Source organism: Opisthocomus hoazin, chromosome 13 (assembly GCF_030867145.1).
Source record: "Opisthocomus hoazin isolate bOpiHoa1 chromosome 13, bOpiHoa1.hap1, whole genome shotgun sequence".
In the NCBI taxonomy this organism is placed as follows: Eukaryota; Metazoa; Chordata; class Aves; order Opisthocomiformes; family Opisthocomidae; genus Opisthocomus; species Opisthocomus hoazin.
Genome location: NC_134426.1, coordinates 25,862,361 through 25,880,776, shown reverse-complemented (window position 1 = coordinate 25,880,776; position 18,416 = coordinate 25,862,361). Strand labels below are relative to the sequence as shown.

At 38.5% G+C, this 18,416-nt stretch overlaps 1 protein-coding gene across 4 annotated transcripts in view; it reads right to left on the bottom strand.

Annotated features, from left to right (window-relative positions):
* The window catches only part of MPHOSPH9 (M-phase phosphoprotein 9), a 33,381-nt gene that overhangs the window by 14,776 nt on the left and 189 nt on the right, over positions 1–18,416 (bottom strand). For all 4 annotated transcript variants that reach the window (XR_012765401.1, XM_075434302.1, XM_075434303.1 and 1 more), the window contains exons 2-12: positions 15,929–16,061; positions 14,864–15,014; positions 13,381–13,470; positions 9,785–10,305; positions 7,812–7,935; positions 5,382–5,472; positions 4,043–4,149; positions 3,501–3,626; positions 2,260–2,696; positions 1,138–1,296; positions 41–128 (exon numbers count right to left, since the gene is read on the bottom strand). Coding sequence is in view for 3 of the 4 variants with exons in the window: in XM_075434302.1 (XP_075290417.1) it covers positions 41–128; positions 1,138–1,296; positions 2,260–2,696; positions 3,501–3,626; positions 4,043–4,149; positions 5,382–5,472; positions 7,812–7,935; positions 9,785–10,305; positions 13,381–13,470; positions 14,864–15,014; positions 15,929–16,035 (2,001 nt within the window). In the remaining variant the exon portion in view is untranslated. The remainder of the gene's footprint in view (positions 1–40; positions 129–1,137; positions 1,297–2,259; positions 2,697–3,500; positions 3,627–4,042; positions 4,150–5,381; positions 5,473–7,811; positions 7,936–9,784; positions 10,306–13,380; positions 13,471–14,863; positions 15,015–15,928; positions 16,062–18,416) is intronic.

The window sequence follows — 18,416 nt, the reverse complement described above, 5'->3', positions numbered from 1 at the left end:
TTTATTTAAAAAGCAACTCGAATTAAGAACATATACTTACCACTTGCTTCTCTAGCGTATTATTCTTATTTTCAAGGGCTTTTATGCGAGCACTTGCTTCATTCAGAGCCGCGTCTAAGTGGTCACACCTATTTAGAAGACACAGGTTACAAAACCTCTTGAAATTTTCAAATAATAAATCTAAATTTTATAGCCTTCTTTCCTTCCTCCAGCATCCCCACAAATTTTGGTGCCCAGCTTGTGCCCTCTTCCCACAGTCTTCAGCCCTTGCAGCGAGCACCCAGCATCCCTGCGTGGAAAGGCTGTGGTGCTCGCGGCGGGCAAGCAGCAAACCGGGAACACGGGCAGGGACTCCAGGCGGCTCAGAGCACGAGAGCTGCAGAACCAAAAGCAGCAAGGTGCACCCAAGCAGAGTTCCACTTCAACTAATTGATGATGCTGTGTGATAATTAATGACTGAAATCACATCGCAAGCTACTTTAACTGAATAAATGACTGCTCAGAAGTCACTTTTAATAGAACACATTAGTGCTGGAAGGTAAGTACAGGAGTCCCAACTACCCACACACTTCTTCAACTATTGTGAAGGGCATGAATTTCGTCATGTACTTTAGCTGTCTAAATTTACAATATGTATTTTGACTGGCAATAATAATATAAAAATCACATTGAACTTCCACATACAGCAAACATCCAAGCTGTATCTTGGAATATACAGGTGAAGCACACAGACTCCAGTAGTAGTATCTGGTCAAAGAGCACTGACTGGCAAACTGGCTTTATAAAGCTACTAATGAATTCAAGACTGGTCCTGTATCATCTGTAGTTTTGACAGGCCTGCCAGCTTTTCTTGAGCAAAACTTATATTGGCTTCAGCAAAAAATCATGTCAAACAAGACCTCTGGTCCAAACATCGCACTTGCTGCCTAACAGTAATTTTAAACTGATCTTAAACAGCTGCATTAAATAACGCAAAATTTAGATTTAACAGGAAAATATTAGTACCATAGATGCATGAAATCTTCAGAATTTGAGTGACATAAACTTTTCAAGACATTTTAAACAAGCATACTCAGTTTTCAAAGTGGAACACATACCATGTAGCAGAGGAAGAGTACAAGCAAGGACAAACAGTACCTGTCAGCAAGACTTTGATTGATTTTCTTCAAGTCCTCCGATGAAGCAGTTTTATGGCTTGCCTCTAGCTGCTGTTTTAAGCTATGTATCTCAGAGTCATAGTAAGCTCGTAGATCAGCTATGTGTCGAGCATGTTTTTCCCTCAGGTTTTGCCTAATCCTATTTTCAAAATTAAGAATAAAAAAAAAAGTTCCAGCTATTCACATGACCATGCACTGCTGTAGTCATTCACACAGAATGAAATCAGCATATAAATTTCTCTTACAGAACTTTATTACATTCAAATTAAAGCAAAGAAAGCTTTGTCATTGAAGACAGTGGTGTCAGAGGTGTCAGACACCAAAGGCTGCATAGAAGTCTTCATATTCATACAGATATTAATAATAGATACAGATACAACACAAAGCTTTACTATCTTCTCTCCTTTGCTATGCACTAGAAACTATGCATGTAAAACTAAAATAGGAAAACTCAAAGCACTGAACTATCTTGAAACCATGCCCCTGCCATAAGCCCTCACACAAGATATACATGCCGTTTTCTGCTTGTCCATTTGCAAATCACGAGAGCTTCAACAGTGAATGGGGGATATTTATTTTTCCTAAGTACAGTAATTCTGTGCTTCTCCTACCATCTGACTCTAAACAGGAAAATATAACCCCCACAGAACTTTTAAATTCTCTGCCTAAATTAACTTTCTTAATACAGCCTACGAAGGAAGTATGTATCTTTATTTTAACGTAATAAAAACAGCTCAAAGAAAACATAGAAAATTGTTTTGCCTTCCAGTTAAGGCTTTGACATCCAAGGAAAACCGAGCACAAATATTATGCCTTAGATTAAATAGCATGGTCTAAAAAAGACCAAATCGTACGGTCTAAAGACAGACAATTATATGAAGTAGAAAATGACTGTTCTATCTATACATCATCTGTACTTCCAGGGAGAAAACAGAAAGAAAAAAAAAAAAAAAAGAGGAAAAATAAAAGGTAGTGTCCAGCTATGTTCTAAGCAAACACAACTCACATATTTTGTTCATTTTACTAGTACTGTTAAGTTTCACTTCTTTCATGAAAGTACCGACTCTACGACTTTTTTAAAAGAAAAAAAAAACAACCTTACTTTGACATTATCACAGGATCTTCAACAGATGTCACTGAAAGACTACATTCTGGCAAACTGTTGTCAGCACACTGAGTAATAGAAGATGGAGTCAGAGTCAGTGTTTCTTCCTCCTCAGTGTTGACTAAATTATCATTATTAGCATCCGTATATGCCATTGGAAAAGGACAGCTGGTTTTGCTTTCATTCTGGAATGGGTGATTTCTCCAGAGGTCCAAACGCACAGCTCTGCTGCTGGCAGGATATTTTGGAGAATCATCTAACTGAGATGAATTACTTGTCTGTGAAAAAGAGTCTGTGTCACAATGACTTGAAAACCCGGGCTCCGCCATAGAGTCTGGAGAAAAAGGAGAAGTATCTTCAGGAATGCTGAAAAAGCAGCGTCCTGGGTTCTGCTGACCTGGTTTCATATGCAGGGTTGGGTCCAAGGTCAAGATCTAGGAAATAAGTTATAAAGTTAAAAAAAAATTTGTGATTTAACTTGTAAATGGAGTTTGTATGAAGACATTAGTAATCCACATAATGTATTGCAGAAATTATATTAAATATTACTACAATCACTCATTAGTGACAAGCAAGGTGCAGGGACCTGTAACAGCTTCGATGATGATACATATTCCCAACATTTACAACTTGAGTTTAAATTTCCATTAAGAGTAAGAGACATATCTTTCATCTGTAGCTCTCTAGAAAACCTCTGCAATTTCAGTCATGTAAATAGAAGGACTTTGATGTCTGCTTGTAGGTTAAAACAATAACTTGGTACGGTTACAAAAATCACTTCATGGATTACAGACAAGATAGTCACACAGTAGTCATCATTACTGGATTTTGTACAAAACTTCAGGCTGTATAAAGAAATAGATATGATAAAGAGTATTCCCACAACCTGTGTCTCTTCTGTTTCACAGGTGGAATTAACTCGTCTTGTAGGAAGTAGTAAGAAAACCCTGCTTCTGCGACTGCAGTTCTATGTGCTTTTCATCAGCTGCAGCCTCAGCGTAAGCAGATTCGCCCCTGCGCCATCCTCAAGGTTGTGCAGCAAAGGTCCTTGCTTACCCAGGGTATTCTTAGAGGTTCTTTTCAGCTGGATGCCTTCCCAGTCTGGTTCATCACATGGCTGCACAAATTGCTGTTCCAGCGTAACACTGGAGGTGGCAGCAGGGGCCAATTAACGTGAAACCAGCCTGTAACTGATCATATCTTCAAACTGAGACGTGAAGTAGAGAAATTAACGTTACCTCTGGTGGGTGACTTGACTGGGAAGAAGGCATAAAACTCTGGTCTGGCAGCTGCTTGTTCTCCCTTTGTCTTTTATGATAAATATCCTTCAGTGACGACAGCTTCATTTCATCAGCAGCAGACAACTTCAACAGGGAAAACTGCTACATTAGTTTATCTGAACACAATCCTCCATTCCCAATGTAGATAAACAAGTTGTGGGGTGGGTTTAGCTAATAAATCAGTTCAGAATAGAAGGCAGCTTCATTCAATACACCAAATTTTACAAAGGGTCTTTAATGAGGCACAAACATCTTTAATACACTACTTAGTCTCCTTTCAGCTCCTACACAATTTCTTTTAAATAACAAAAGGTCAATAAATGCCAAGTGACTTTAGCAGGAGTAAATGAATAACAAAGGAACAGAATATGAGAGATTGAGCTAACATAAGAGTTCTCACAGGAAAGTTAGCTTCCGGAGTGCTGATTCTTTCCACCACAGAAAAAAGCAAAGATGACAAGCAACTATAACACAAATTTTTAAAAATGTGCAAAGTTTACCTGATCTGGTGATACTTTTGTGGAGAAAACATCAGCGAACTCACTTCTAAAATTCTCTGGTAAAGAGTGATACATCTCCTTTTCATCTAATTTCCAGTATGAAAGTCCTGATAGAAGAAACAATTAAAGGGAAAAAAAAAAAAAAATTACAAATTGCAACCTCACGACTCTAGAACAGGAATCCCAAAATCCATTAGTAAGATGTTACTTTGTCAGCTAACAAGAATGTTGTATTAATTATTTGCATCTGTTGCTTAAGAATCTCACTAAAGCATTTGTTACCAAACATTACAAAAACCTCAATGCCAAGCACAAGCAACATAACCAGTACGACATCACGGAGCATCAGTAACGAAAGCTGTAGGTCAGTGAAAACATACGGATTTACTCTTTGGTGGTCAAGGAACAAATCCTCATTTACCATAAACTTTTATACTCCTACTGATTCCAGTATAGCACTTAAAACTTCTATTACCGAAGAAATAATCCAAGACAGCCACTTAATAGTATAAACTCTTCAGTTCGACACTGAGCAGCACTCTGTAGCATGCAAAAAGTCAGACTACCAGGACTAGGAAGGATGGCACAAGAGAAACAAGCACAGTCTCAACCCCCTTCAATTTCTTGTATGTGTCCCCCTCTCAACGGGTTGTGAAGAACCAATAAATATACACAGTTTGCAGGGCTGCATCTCTGTGCCCCTGTTTGTTACTGAAATGAATCCACCCTGTTACAATCAAAATAAGTACATTAGCTGTTTGGCTTTCACAAAAAAAACCCCACACAACACCTAAAGCCACCACAAACCACCACCAGCCACCCCTCACACATACCCCACAACAACAAAAGCAAAACCATACCAGAACACAAAAAGCCAACACCTCTCCACCTTCCATTAAAGAATCACCAAATCACACACAGCATTATTTTGCTCTCGCCTATTCACACAGTTCTTGGCTTACAGGAATTCTGCCTCTATTACCAGGCACTCCTGTGATTACTATACCAATGAGGCTAGTATTTGAAAGATCATGTGATACCTCACCATGATTTTAACATTAATTACATTATGAAACAGTTTTAAGTACAAAGCTCAGCTTTGAAACACTGAGAAATTTGAAGAAAAAAAATTGCTGCATGTCCTACATCTGCCAGCAGTGATACACAGAAGGTACCATCACTTTGAAATGCAAGAGCAAGCAGAATTATGCTGTATCAAAGTTTCACAGATTATCAGTGCTCAAACCCCAAAAGCTGTTGGAGATGCATTCTAGTAATATTTTTTTTAAAAATGAGAATTCAAAGGAGAATAAATTTAAGTACAAAAAATTAACTATACCTGAAGCTTCAGACACTACAGAATTCGGACTTTCACTTGGTTGACTGAGGTAAAAAGTGTAAGGTGGCAAAGCAGCATCAGTACAGTTTGTCTACAATCACAAAGGAAAAACAAATTTATATGGAAAATCGCAAGGCAAGGAAAAAAATAAGTCAAGGGTACACTTTAAAAAAATTGCATGTAGATGTCAGTAGTCTTTTTAAGCAAAGAGATTAAATTCAATTATACATCATGATCTAAACCCACACAATTTATATTCAGGTCAATCACAGCCAAAAGGGGAACTAAGCTAAGCCACAGAAAATATCGGTATCTTTTAATTATAAGTCATGTGCCTGCCTGCTTGTGGAGCATTTTTGAGATTAGCTATTACAGAAATACACATTTTGGACAGACTTCTAAACTTTCTTGCTCCTTAAAAGGTGCAAGTATATCGAGGGATGAGTTACCAATAAAGTGTTACTCTTTCCTCATCCTAAGATTGGAATTTCTGATACTCAGCCGTGCGACTCCACCTACCACAAATCTGGAGACAAACGCTGTCTGCCATCTCAAATAGACAAGACACTCCATACCCTTCTTCGCATCACTCCAAACTCTCTAAGCAACCTCCCCAGCTAATTATAGAAACAACTTTGAAAAGGGTGGGACCAACACATGGAAAAAACAATTCACATAATTTCAGATTTGCTACAACTCTCCTCTTCCTTAATCAAAGGAAGAAGCGTCATTGCTATAACACAGCCATACAAGAGCAACTGAGTAAGGGCAGCCAGCTTTAGAATGGTCATCTCATATCGCTCTTTTCTACCGTACTCTGGGCTTTTTGTTCCATTACAGCAGCTTAACAGTCATGCTACGTGGCAAATTTATACAGCTCGTACAGCTGAGGACTAAAACAGGATAGCAACCATTGAGTTAACAAAAGTAAGAAAAAAAAAAATTTAGAACTAAAGCTTTTCAGGTTCTTGCATGAAGTACCATCTCACCTCAAGGCTATTTTGTCCCTCTCAATGTTTTTATTTAGGTATTCTCCTTTGCCTAAGGAGGAAGAAAGGAAAATGAAGGAGTATCAACTGAATTCTTACAAAGGAACAGAAAGGTAAAGGTATTTTCAAAATGTGAGTCTCTGGCACCAATTTCCTTTGGCACCCTGCTGTAGCAGAGAGAGAAAAGAAACAATCCACAGTAGATAAATTTGATTCCTGGTTTGAAATATCCCCTTAGAGGAACATGTTGTTTCCACTGAAAATAGAAGATGACTAAAGAGAGCGAGCCCAAACAGCTACTCTCACCCTTCCTGGATCACCCTCAAAGTGACCACAGCAAAGAAAACAGACCCTGCCTTGAATCAAGTGATTTGTATTTGCTAGTTCTATCCTCTTCTAGGCAGAGCCATTCACAGAGTTTCAGGAATTATTCCCTTAAAAATAGCATGAGGAGAGAGGTTTGCGACAATTAATATACTGAAAGTAATTCTAAAACTTCATATTTACTTGTATGACAACTACTCACATAATTATGTTGCATAATGTCCTTCTGGATCAGAAATACTATATGTGATTAAACTTCCCTCCCCAATATAATCAGTTTTGTGACACAATTAACTCAAGAATACGGGGGGGGGAACACACACACACACACACGACACAGGAACCAAATTCTTCTCAAAAGGAGTCTGTTGAGCTGATTCAGCAGACACAGCAATGGGCATTACTACAAATGGTTCTAAAGAGCCAATTAGATTTCCTAAATGTCTGGTGTGGGGGCTGGTTACTTTCAGTAACCACTGTTGTAACTGTGCTTGGAGTAGTTCAATTTAGCCAAATCAGTCATACACAGGCATAAAAGAATGTATTATTCTTACACAAACAATAGAAAAAAGAAAAAGAAAACAACAAAATGTTTGGATTTTAGTGTACGAGACTGCTAGGAACACCAAAAAAGCCCAAAATAAACTAAACCAAAAAATCCCTGCAACTTAAAATCCCACTCTGGAAGAATACTATCTGTCCTGAATAAAGAGGCTAACGCTTTAACACGCAGAGTTCTGTGTACTAAGAGAGATATTACCAGCTGAAATCAAAGATCCTTCCAAAAATCATAGGGCATAATAAATTACCATGACCCGAAGCTTTAATTGAGAATGTGACTATTATCTCTATAGGGAAAGAACATATGCCACTTAGGTAAACTGAGACAAAAATTAGGCAAGGAATAAAATAAGGCAAAATAGCTATGAGATTAAGTACAGAATGATCCGAGAAGTAAACGTGAACTTTACGTGACCACGTGAACTTTAAACATATGAATGCGAACACCACTGCTCACATGCTTAAAGCTAAGTATGAAAGCACATGTTGAACACTGAAAAAATACCATTGACACGAATAAAATTAGAAAAACATCATAAAATAATGAGAGACTTACATTCTCAAGTGGTAATTTCTTTGCTTGCTCATTTTCTTGCATAGGGTTCACACGTACCTCTTCGGCATTTATTCTTTTTGGTTGGTTTTGCTTCAACTTCTGTGCCCATGATGTCAAAGATTTACTAAATGATAAGAAACATACACATATACAGTAAGGACCTGCGTCCTTTTCAGTGCAGACATGAAATCAATTTCTTCTTCAGGGTGTAACACAGGCACCAAACCTCCACTGCCTTCCTGCATTTTTGTGAAACAATACAAAGTAACGAATGCTAAAATGTTTTAGGGCTCTTCTTAAAAAGTAAAACAAAACAAACACGAACAAACAAATCACTGAAAGGAAAGGTGCTAATCAACCGCAGCCATAATCAAGATGGCTTTTCTGCTTAAAAAAAAAAAAAAAAAAAAGTAGAGAGCTCCATATTTTCAGCCAGGCAACTATTTTTTGGTCTGTTCAAGCAGGTACTGATCAAGACCACAAGATTAAGCTGGAACGTTAATGCAGTGTTTCTTCTTATTATGTTATCAATCTGGTTGTAAAGATGTCAGCTAAGACACACTAAGGATGCCTTCCAATTTCAGAGGATTTGCAAGGATAAGAAAGATCAAAACAAGATATAGAAGGAAACAGAAAAAAAAAGGCAGAAGAGGAGAAACAAATAGAGACATTCTGAAGTTCTTCTCAGAGGTAGACGTGGAACAATTTTCCTGTTTTGTTAAAAAGTGACAGTTCGAAAAACTACATATTGTCCCAGTTTGGGACACACATTGGAAAGAATGAAAAAAGATTACAACTAAAAATTAAAACACCACCACACCAGTTTGGGTTAACTGAACTATTCCACTGTGGTTTGAAACCTTTCTTCCTTCAAATTGAGTTCATAATACAAAACAGAAAGCAGTTTCAAAGAAAAAAAATTTTGTCGTTTTTATAAAAAGGACAATAAAAAAATAATACATACATTATTTCAAAGTTTCCTTAAAAATTTTTTCAAACTGAAAAATGCTCTTGAATCGAGCTTCTCCAGCTCTAAGTTTCCCTGGCAGTCCATGAATTGTGGCTACCCCCCTATGGAACTGTGCAACATGAACCAAATACTGGAATAAATCCCAACAGAAGGTAAGAAGAGAATATACATATTAATGGGGTTATGATCTACCCTATATGCTGAGATAACACAAACCAAACTCTCTCAAGAAAGTGGGTTCTGTGTCTTATTACATACTAGCAAAATGCAAGTTCATTTTTGCAATTCTTTGTTTTCCCAATAAAGTTTTTAGCTCTACAGACTATCAGGAGTTCCCAGGCAACACGCTGCCCACAAGACCTCCGATACTGCTCACAGCCACATGAAGCCACTGTCATTACAGTCCAGTTTGACAGGGAAAGTAATCATTAAATTCTGTGCAACTAGAGAAGTGCTTGGTCAGTATTATTGCCAGATTAGCTAGCCAATCTTTAAAAAAAATAAAATCTTGGTAGACCCACCCACCTGTTGACTAGAGCAAAACAAACAGTGATCAACCAAAAAAAAAAAAACAGCAGAAAAACCCAAACATGTTTGGCTGTTGTCTGATACAATTTATAATGCATGGATACAAGCTGGCAAAAAAAGACTGGTTGAGCACAACAGCAAAATATAGGTCATCTAAAATTGGTAATCAGCACCTAAAATTCTGGTGCACAGATAAACACTACATGCAAATTGCATCTTAGCTCATATCTGCAGAAAAAAGTAGATTTTTATATTTTCCCCAGCGTATCTACAGCAGATAAACACTGAAGATGCAAATAAGCATCACGCAGAAACATCAGGCCAAACAAATAAATTTCTCTATCAAGCAGCATAGTATTTTTTATAATCAAGAGGTTCCATTCAATTCTTGCATGTTTCCAGCTACCAACAGCTGTTTACTGAATGGGGACTGTCTACAATGAATCAATGTATTTGGAAAAACTGTGCCACTTACCTGGGTTTTTTTCCACATTGAGTTTTGTCAACTTTATGTTCAAATTCAGCAGAAAAAACTAAAGTATCATTCCTTCCCGATAAATGATTTTCACCGATTCTGGGGGGGGGAAGTTCTCTTTTGTTTTGAACACTGGCTACAACTGTGTCACTCTGCAATACTGCTGCATCGCCCTGTCCTGGTGAAGTTTTCTCCATGTAGTCTGCGCACTTGGTAATGTCGCTGGATGGGCTAGGGTTCAGTTCGGAGGCAGAAAGCGTACCATACCCACTATTCATTGAAGCATCGTTTGCAGAACACTCCTGATGCAGATCAGATGCGTTTGGCTGACTTTCTGCTTCGTTAGATCTAAGCTGATTGACAACACACTCATTTTCTTCAAAGACTTCAGCACGCATCCCCATTTGACTTCCTAGTGATGAAAAAGCGTCTGTAGGCTTGGCAGGCAAACTTCTGCTCTTGCCGGCACCCCAACTGCCGGTCTGCAATGTCACTAACTGCCTTATCTCATCCTGAATCAGCTACAGGAAAACAAAAGGCAAAATTCCTATGAGATCGTGCCACAAACCACAGTTACATTTTGATGCCTCTTCAGTTTGTGTAATTAGTGAATCAGAGTACTTATTTGAAATAACTCAAATTTTTCAGTGTCGACATCTCATGCATAAAGTAGATATACGCATACTGTGCATAACAGTAAAATGTCCATGGTAACAATCCTTAGTTCCATGCAATGAATTGCAGGTCTCAGTAGCCATTTATTAATGTAAAACACACATGCATGCTTGTATTCACTACATGCCTTCAGAACTACAGTTACCTACCAGCCAGCTAAAGAAATATAAACCATCTGTGTATGTCATTGCAAGTGGACAAAAGTCTTTTGCTAAATTTAGGTCTAAAAGAATTTATAACTCAGATACACATTTTTAAAGATTGCAAGGATGCTTTAACGAAAGTATAAACCATTACTCTGTTACGCTAATAGGAATATTGTACCTCTGTAAGATTATTTGCATAAAACTTGACTTTAAAACATCTGATTTAGAGAATACGTAATTAGGTAGTTCTTATAATACAAAGATCACTATTTTAATTATTTTGGTGTCTGATGGAGTGGAGCAAACCTATAACTAGATTTAACAGGTTACTTTCTCTTTAGTCTACAATGTCTGCAATGAGTTATTTCAGTGTATTAGATAAGTAATATTTGTTTAAAAAGTTTTACAGTTGTACACTGGCATACCGAAACAGCTCTGAGAAACAATCAGTGCTTTTGTCAAGCGTACGAAAAGACTTCACGCGCCCATGGCTGTGTCCTTTGGCCAGCGATCAGCACTGCTGCAGAGTTGTACTGCGATTACCGAACTCTGCATGACATGAGCACACAACTCTTCTTACCAGACCGGAGTATATAGTTGTTTTCAAGAATACATTTCAAACTAATTCCCTCAGGGGGAAGAAGAAAAAAAAAAAAAAAGAACTTGCAATAATTTTAAGAACATGGAACTCTAATATTTTTTCACAGAACTACAACAGGACGTTACTCACATACAAATAGCAAGTGGAAAGCACAAATTGAACAAAAGTTATTTGTTCTCTGAAAGTAAGAAATAAAAAAAAATGACTTAATTTCAGAGGAACCTACATGTAAAACTAGTCAGAACAAAGCCTCATATGTTTTACTAACTTGCAACAGAATTAACAATTGAATTTCAGCTCAGTCTTTCTACAGGGGAAAAAAAAACACCCACCATGAAACAAACAAACAAAAAACAAACAAAAAAACTCCAAACAAATAGGGATGATGTTTTCTGCCATAACAGAGTTTTTTTTTTTGTTGTGCTAATGATTTCAATTATGACTGCAGCAATCATTTGCATTTTAATTCTGTGATTCAATTCTTGTTGAGGAAGGTAGGGAAGGGAGAACAAAAGGGAAGAAACACAGTTGTGGGGGAAAAAGCCAAACCAATCAGATTCTCTGCTGACATTCAATCCTTGTCATTAATACATTGTGCAGGAAAAGAGAAAGGGTACTACTACAATTAAATAGTGTTTTTACTTCTCTTTGCATAGTCACAAGTAATTTCTAGAGAAGAAAAGACTTGGGAAAAATAAGATTACATTTCTGTAGTTTTGGGATTGTAGGTAACTTTTTTTTTATTAATCTTCTTCAATAGTCTGATCTTAGGATGATCCACAGGTGGTGACAGCTTGTCATTAGCACACGTGTCTTCTCGTGTATAAATCACATAAGCCATGGACCGACTGATTCCATAACGAACTCAAGGTCTTTTGATCCATATTTTCACATGGATGAAGCTCTATATTTATAAGCACAGCTGGTCTTTAAACACAGCATAGGGCAGGCCTTATCTGAGTGTCATGCCAATGCTAACGGAGTATCTTGCTTTGCTTCCCCAAAAAGCAGATTAGCATTTTTGTCTTTTTATTACTCTTATTAGAATGTGTTGAGTCGCCTGTATTTCAATATTTTCACTAGGTCACTGGCATACCACTTTAAGTTTGGAATAGCTCCATCTATTTTATCTAATGCACTCATACAAATGAAAGTAAGTTAGAGCTGTTGATTTTATACTTCGTGTGGCAATTCATGCAGTCATTAAGTCCCTGCCAACACCACAAACTCAACTCTTCCAGAGGTAGCCTTTCCTACTAAGAAAGACAAAAACCAGCAAAGCCAACACAATGGATTAGTCAAAACTACAATTAGCAAACAGTGACTCAAACCACTACAGTAAAAGGAAGGAAATACAAGGGTAAGGAAACACTGGTGGGACAAAAATGATGAGATGGGGGGGGGGGGGGGGGGAAAGGCAGAGGAGAAACAGAAGATAGGATAAAAGAACAGTACCTCTTGTTAATTCAGTTCAGGAACTGTTGATTACTACTAGTGTAGAGGGCATCAGGAAAGGGAAGGGAAAAACAGCAACCAAAATGATGAAGATATTCAGCTTTACATATTATAGAATTACTGTCTCATATATACATATACATCTCTTGTTTTAATGGGTAAATACGCTTCAGCAAAAAGGTGAATCTTCACGTGGATCATTCTTCATTCTTAGAAAGGAGAGTACTCAACTGAAGGGTGAAATAAGTGTACAGCTATCACAGTGAATGTTTTCCTATGCTATACACTGTCTAAATGAGGGAATGACAACTTGCAGAACATTTTCTAATGAAGAGAAAGCTACAATGTCTCAAAATTAGAAATGACACAGTCTAACAGCTAATAAAAAAACACAGCTTGTACCTACAAAATCCAATTATCGCGTGGGCATTCTGAACCAAATGTGCGTGAAAAACAGAACAACTGAAAACAAATAATCCAAGAATCTTTACTTCTAAAATGGTTCCTACCAGTTACTTTGTTAAGTAGCCAAGGCTATCTTAAATATGCATCCTGTAAATCAGCATTCCAGTCATCCACTTCCATTAACTGCCTGTCTGAATAAATTTACAGAAAACCAGAGGAGTGCCAGAGACCACACTGCACGGTTTTGGAGGTGGGGGTAGTAGATTAAAGAAACATTCAGCCTAAGCTACCTCCATAAACAGATCATTACTTACTTGGATTTGATGGTGGAACTGCTCTTGCTGGGCAACTATTTGTTCTTGACATTGTTTTTCTACCAGCCTCAATAACTGTAGCCACCTTGTCTATTAAATCACAAAGCAAAATAATTAAAGCACAGTCATGTTGCATCTCTTACCTTTTACTCTCGCTACACGTGGTTTTGTAGTCTTATATGTAGGTTTTGACATAATAAAAAGCTCAGTAACAGCACATGGTTGTCCACATACAGACCCCTATGATGTCAACCAATGGAAACAATTCGTTAGGGACACAGTCACTTAAAAAAAACAGGTCCTTCTAGACAGCCAGATGATACATCTCTTCAATTTAAGTTTGGTTTCAAAAACAAAAAACCAAACAAAAACCCCAAACAAATAAACAAGGGAAGAGAGTTGCTCTATTTAAAAAAAAAAAAAAAAAAAATCAAACTACTTAAAAGCAGAAACGGCTGGCCGGAAGGTACCATCAAATTCTGGAAAGCTTGATTCTAGTTCAATAAAATATAGGTAATTTTAAAATCTATAATTATACACCCCTATGTTCAGTGAACCATTTGCTTCAATAAGAAACTCTTCCCTTCAACAATCTAGCTACAGGCCATGATGCACAAGCATTCAGCTAAAACAAAAAGGTAATTTAAAAAAAAAAAAAATCAAATACATGGGGTTCCTAAAATATGATAAAATCTGAATTTAAAAAAGTATTTTATGCTAATGTTTATGGAGCCTGATACTTGAAGCATAGGACATGGGACATAGAATGCATGTGCCTAGACACAGACATCTATATTCTTTTCTCAGAGCTGTTAAAGAGCACCAAATTAAGCATCTGTCAAGACAGTTTGATGGACCACAGCCAGAAAGCTGAAAAATTCTGCAAGAAGCAGCTCATGGTGTGGAAACCCGATGTTCCTCATGAAACTAAAAACAAACTATAAGATTTAAAATAAAAAGGGACAAAAACAACATTAAAAAAAAGAATTTGAGAGAATTAGCTCATTGAACCTACATTATGACTTTTATGCTGTTTTAAATCTGGAAACAAACTTATCATGTACACATCTTTACAAATGGAAAAAGTAAATAATTCAACTAAAACAGAGCTATTTTTTATTTTAAAAACTTCCAATTTCTAGGATCACTTCAGACCAGTCTGAAGTGCTACAATTTTAAAGGTTTAAATTTTTCAGTTCAAAGACTTGCAATCTTTAAGTACTGTAACTTTGGGAAAGAAGTTTGCATCTGTATTGTAAAACACTAAGATAAAAAGCTAAGATCTTGTACAAAGCTAAGATAAAACTTCAGTAAAATCCATCCATGTGATTAGTTTATACATTGTAAAAGATTTGTGCCATCACGAAGAATAGACACATACATAGTTCTTACTGCTAAACTATACCAATATACGATCCGTCTTCAAAAATGCAAAGCTGATACATTAATTATTTTTTTTTTAATAAACCTTAACATCAAATACCTCGCAGTTCTTCACAATTTCCGAGTCAGCATTTCCAGTGTTCTGGATATCTTGCACAAAGGAGGCAAACAGCTCAACAGAACCAGGCATTAATGAGGACCTGGCCTTCCCTGAGTAACCCGAAACTCCATTGGGATTGGACGCGGGACTTCTAGTGAAACATGAGGAAAACACATTTCAATTATTTATTGTGCCAGTTGTCCAACAGAGCGGTGAAAATAATATACTACATACGCTATGCAGCCATGAAAGAATTATACGCTTAATTTACATTGTGACTCTCATCATGCTGAAAAAACCCAATACCTTCATAAGAATGAAGATGTTTTTCAAGAAAACATCAAAGAATCCACAGCATGCTTCATTCTCGCCCTACATACTATTAAAACGCAGTAGCTTCCCAAGAAGAGACAGCATAATCAGCACAGATATTACGGCTCACTAATACACACATCAATAAATACAGCTTTTCATCAAACCTATCTGCTGCTTCATACATTCTGATGTCAGAAACTTACAGCTCTAAGCTTCTGCGTAACAATGATTTATGAGGTCCAAGACTACTGCCTCCTTTTGAGAAGTTACACATGCAGTAAGCGACTTGTAATTTTCATCTTAACAGGTCAGTCAAGAAGAACCTCTCCTAATCTGTTGCTTAGGCCATTAGTCCATAATTGCCCTTCTTATTCCCTGGGAATATATTGGGCATTGAACAGAAGAACAATTCGGGTTTTCTAAGCTGCTGTTCTCTACAAATGACTTGGCATAATGCGTGATCTTTCCAAAGAATGATCTCTTCTTGTCCAAGACAGGTTTCCCTGCACACTCAAAGAGACACAAGGCAATGGAAGTTACTAAGCTTTTCAGAAGGACTTAACAGTTCTTTCAGTCAGGCTTTTCTCATTAATGATTATACCTGAAAATTAAAAAAAAACCCAACACCTAAAATATACTGCAGAGTATTGTAAACTATTTCACCTGAGTCACAGTGTTACTGAAAAAGCATACTAATAAGCAAAACAAAAATAATAAAAATATTTGTTAGGAATTCCTCAAACACTTTACCTGTTACAATGCAAGTTACAGACAGAGCTGTGGGTACTTCCAACATCAGAGTCTGCAGAACATGAAGGGGTTTCTTGTGCAGTATTCACCACGTCACAGCTTTCCATATCTTAGGCTCAAGTATGACATTACCCTGAAAACATAAAGAAGTAAGCATCACCCTTTTATTCTAAAAGGCCATTTGACTTTGTTGCTTAAAGAAACAGAATTTAATTAGATACAGACGTTCCAGCCAAACCGCCCCAGAAAGGGCTAGGATTCCAAAAACGACCTCTCTTCCTTGTCCTGTGCCGTGCTTGCAAACAGGTGCTATTTGGTCAGCCTTGTACTTGCTGGGACTCTACAAACCAAGAGAGATTCCTAGCTCTGCATCACACAGCTAGACTGGGCTATAAAGGGTGTCTGCAACCAAAACATTCAGGTAGAACAGTGTTGTTTTGTTTGGTTTGATTGTTTTTTCAATCTGAGGTTCCACAGTCAGTTTTTGAGATTTCTGTGAAACACAATTAATAGAGAAAGGGCCCATTGTCAATGTATTTTAATCTGCTGAAGGGGAATCTGCGCCTTTACTGTAAGAAACACCCAGCTCAAAAAAAAACCCAAAAAAACAAGACCTACTGAGTTAAGACTGCAGCTGACCAATTCTGCCATATGGTTTTATCTGTGCATGAGATATTTGGTTTGCTTCCCGCCCCAAACACTTTTTTTTATTATTTCTATACAACATTAATTAAAAAAAAAGGCTTTTAAACTGTTTTGTGCTACATTTTTTAGCACATAACAGTAAAATGTAGTCAAACAGGAATCCCACACCAGTTTAAAACAGCAGCTGGTTAACTGAAAGCATCATAAATAAATAAATACAAAATACTGGTTTGATGGTCTTACAGCACTCAAAGTCAGAGTTTACAAGAATGGTTGTAAAGAGACTAAAATATTCTTCCAGCTTCCACACTTTCACTGAGGAAAACACTTGAAATAGATTGATTAATCAGTTCTCTGCAGTGCTTATTTCAGCATCTTCTACACCCTGCTGAATTCATCCTATGTTCTAAAACTGAAGAGAAACCTTACGATCATTTTGCGCACGGAGCACAAAAAGAGACATTAAGAAATATCATCCTGTGATAATACTAAGAATAAATCCCTGCTGCCTGAAAGATCACCACCTTCAACGTATGACCATTCTTCTTTACAGGATTTACAAGGACACACTACTGGCCTTTCCAGATTTAAGTTTTCATTATTTGTAAGTACACAGAGATGTATCTCTAACAGAGAGTTTCAGAAGTATAAAAAATTATTTCCACTGGAAGGAAACTGATGGACAACTGTCTGATTTTTCCCTGTTTTACTGGAGCTTCTCTGCCTTTAGCAGAAACGTTTTCCAGGTACTCACTCAAGCTATCTCCTTTGGCTAGGGCTGAAAATGCAAGAATTGGAAGGAAATTCTCACAGATACAAATATGCCTTTGGCAGAGCTTCTTGGGGTAAATCAAAGAAGGAAAAAAAAGCCTGTCTTCTTTCTCTAGTGGTCAGAAGTCTGCAAAAGTTGAAGGCTGCCAGGCACCCAACTTGGCAGATAAAGCAGAAGCTGCAAGTGCCTCAGGAGCAGCTGGATGGCAACGGTGGGGGCTACATCAGTCCCCCCCATCTCCCCAGGGTGAAATCTTGAGTGGCCTATCTCAGCAGAACAGCAGATGGGTGGGACTTAGCTGTGACACAGGCTTGTTTCATAACCTCATGAGAAGTCTGCTCACAATAAAAAAATATAAATATGAAATGAGCTATAACTGGGCTGAGGAACAGCTAAGCTGTTTCCATAGCACAGAACAGCCCCGATACGGCAGAGTCCCTACGTGAAAGAATAGGATTAAAAAAAATAACCCACACAGACTGCAAGATACGTTGACTGCCAAGTATCAGAGGTGGTTCAGAAGCCAGCACCTGGGCCAGCCCAGCCCCGGAGACCGCGGTGCTGCCCCTCTTCCCCAAAGAGGTCCGACTCCCGCCGTCCCTCGCAGCTGGCCGAGGGGTGACAGGGTGCCTCGGCCCCCACCTCCCGAGGGACGCCGAGGAGGGACATCGAGCCTCTGGGGCCGCAAAGGCCCGGTCCCCTCAGGGAAGGCCCTCGCCCCTAACGCCAAGCCCCCTCCAGTGACCCCCCCGCTCCCCTCAGAAGTGACCCCCTCAGGCCACGCCTGCCCCTCAGGGTCGCCTCCCCTCCATCAGTGACCTCCTCCCCAACTCTGCGTGCCCCGCCCGGGCCCCCGCCCCCCGCCAGCCACCCCTTACCCGCAGCTCTGCCCCACCGGGCCCCCTCCCCTCACAGTGACCCCCCCGCCCCCGCTACTGTGCCCCCCAACACTGGCCCTCTGCTCAAGCTCCGCCCCCGCACTCCCATTGGGCAAGCTGCCCCTCGCTCTGCGGGATGTTGACACCGCCACCGCCTCGGATTGGCTGGAGGGCCCGCCACTTGCGGGGTAAG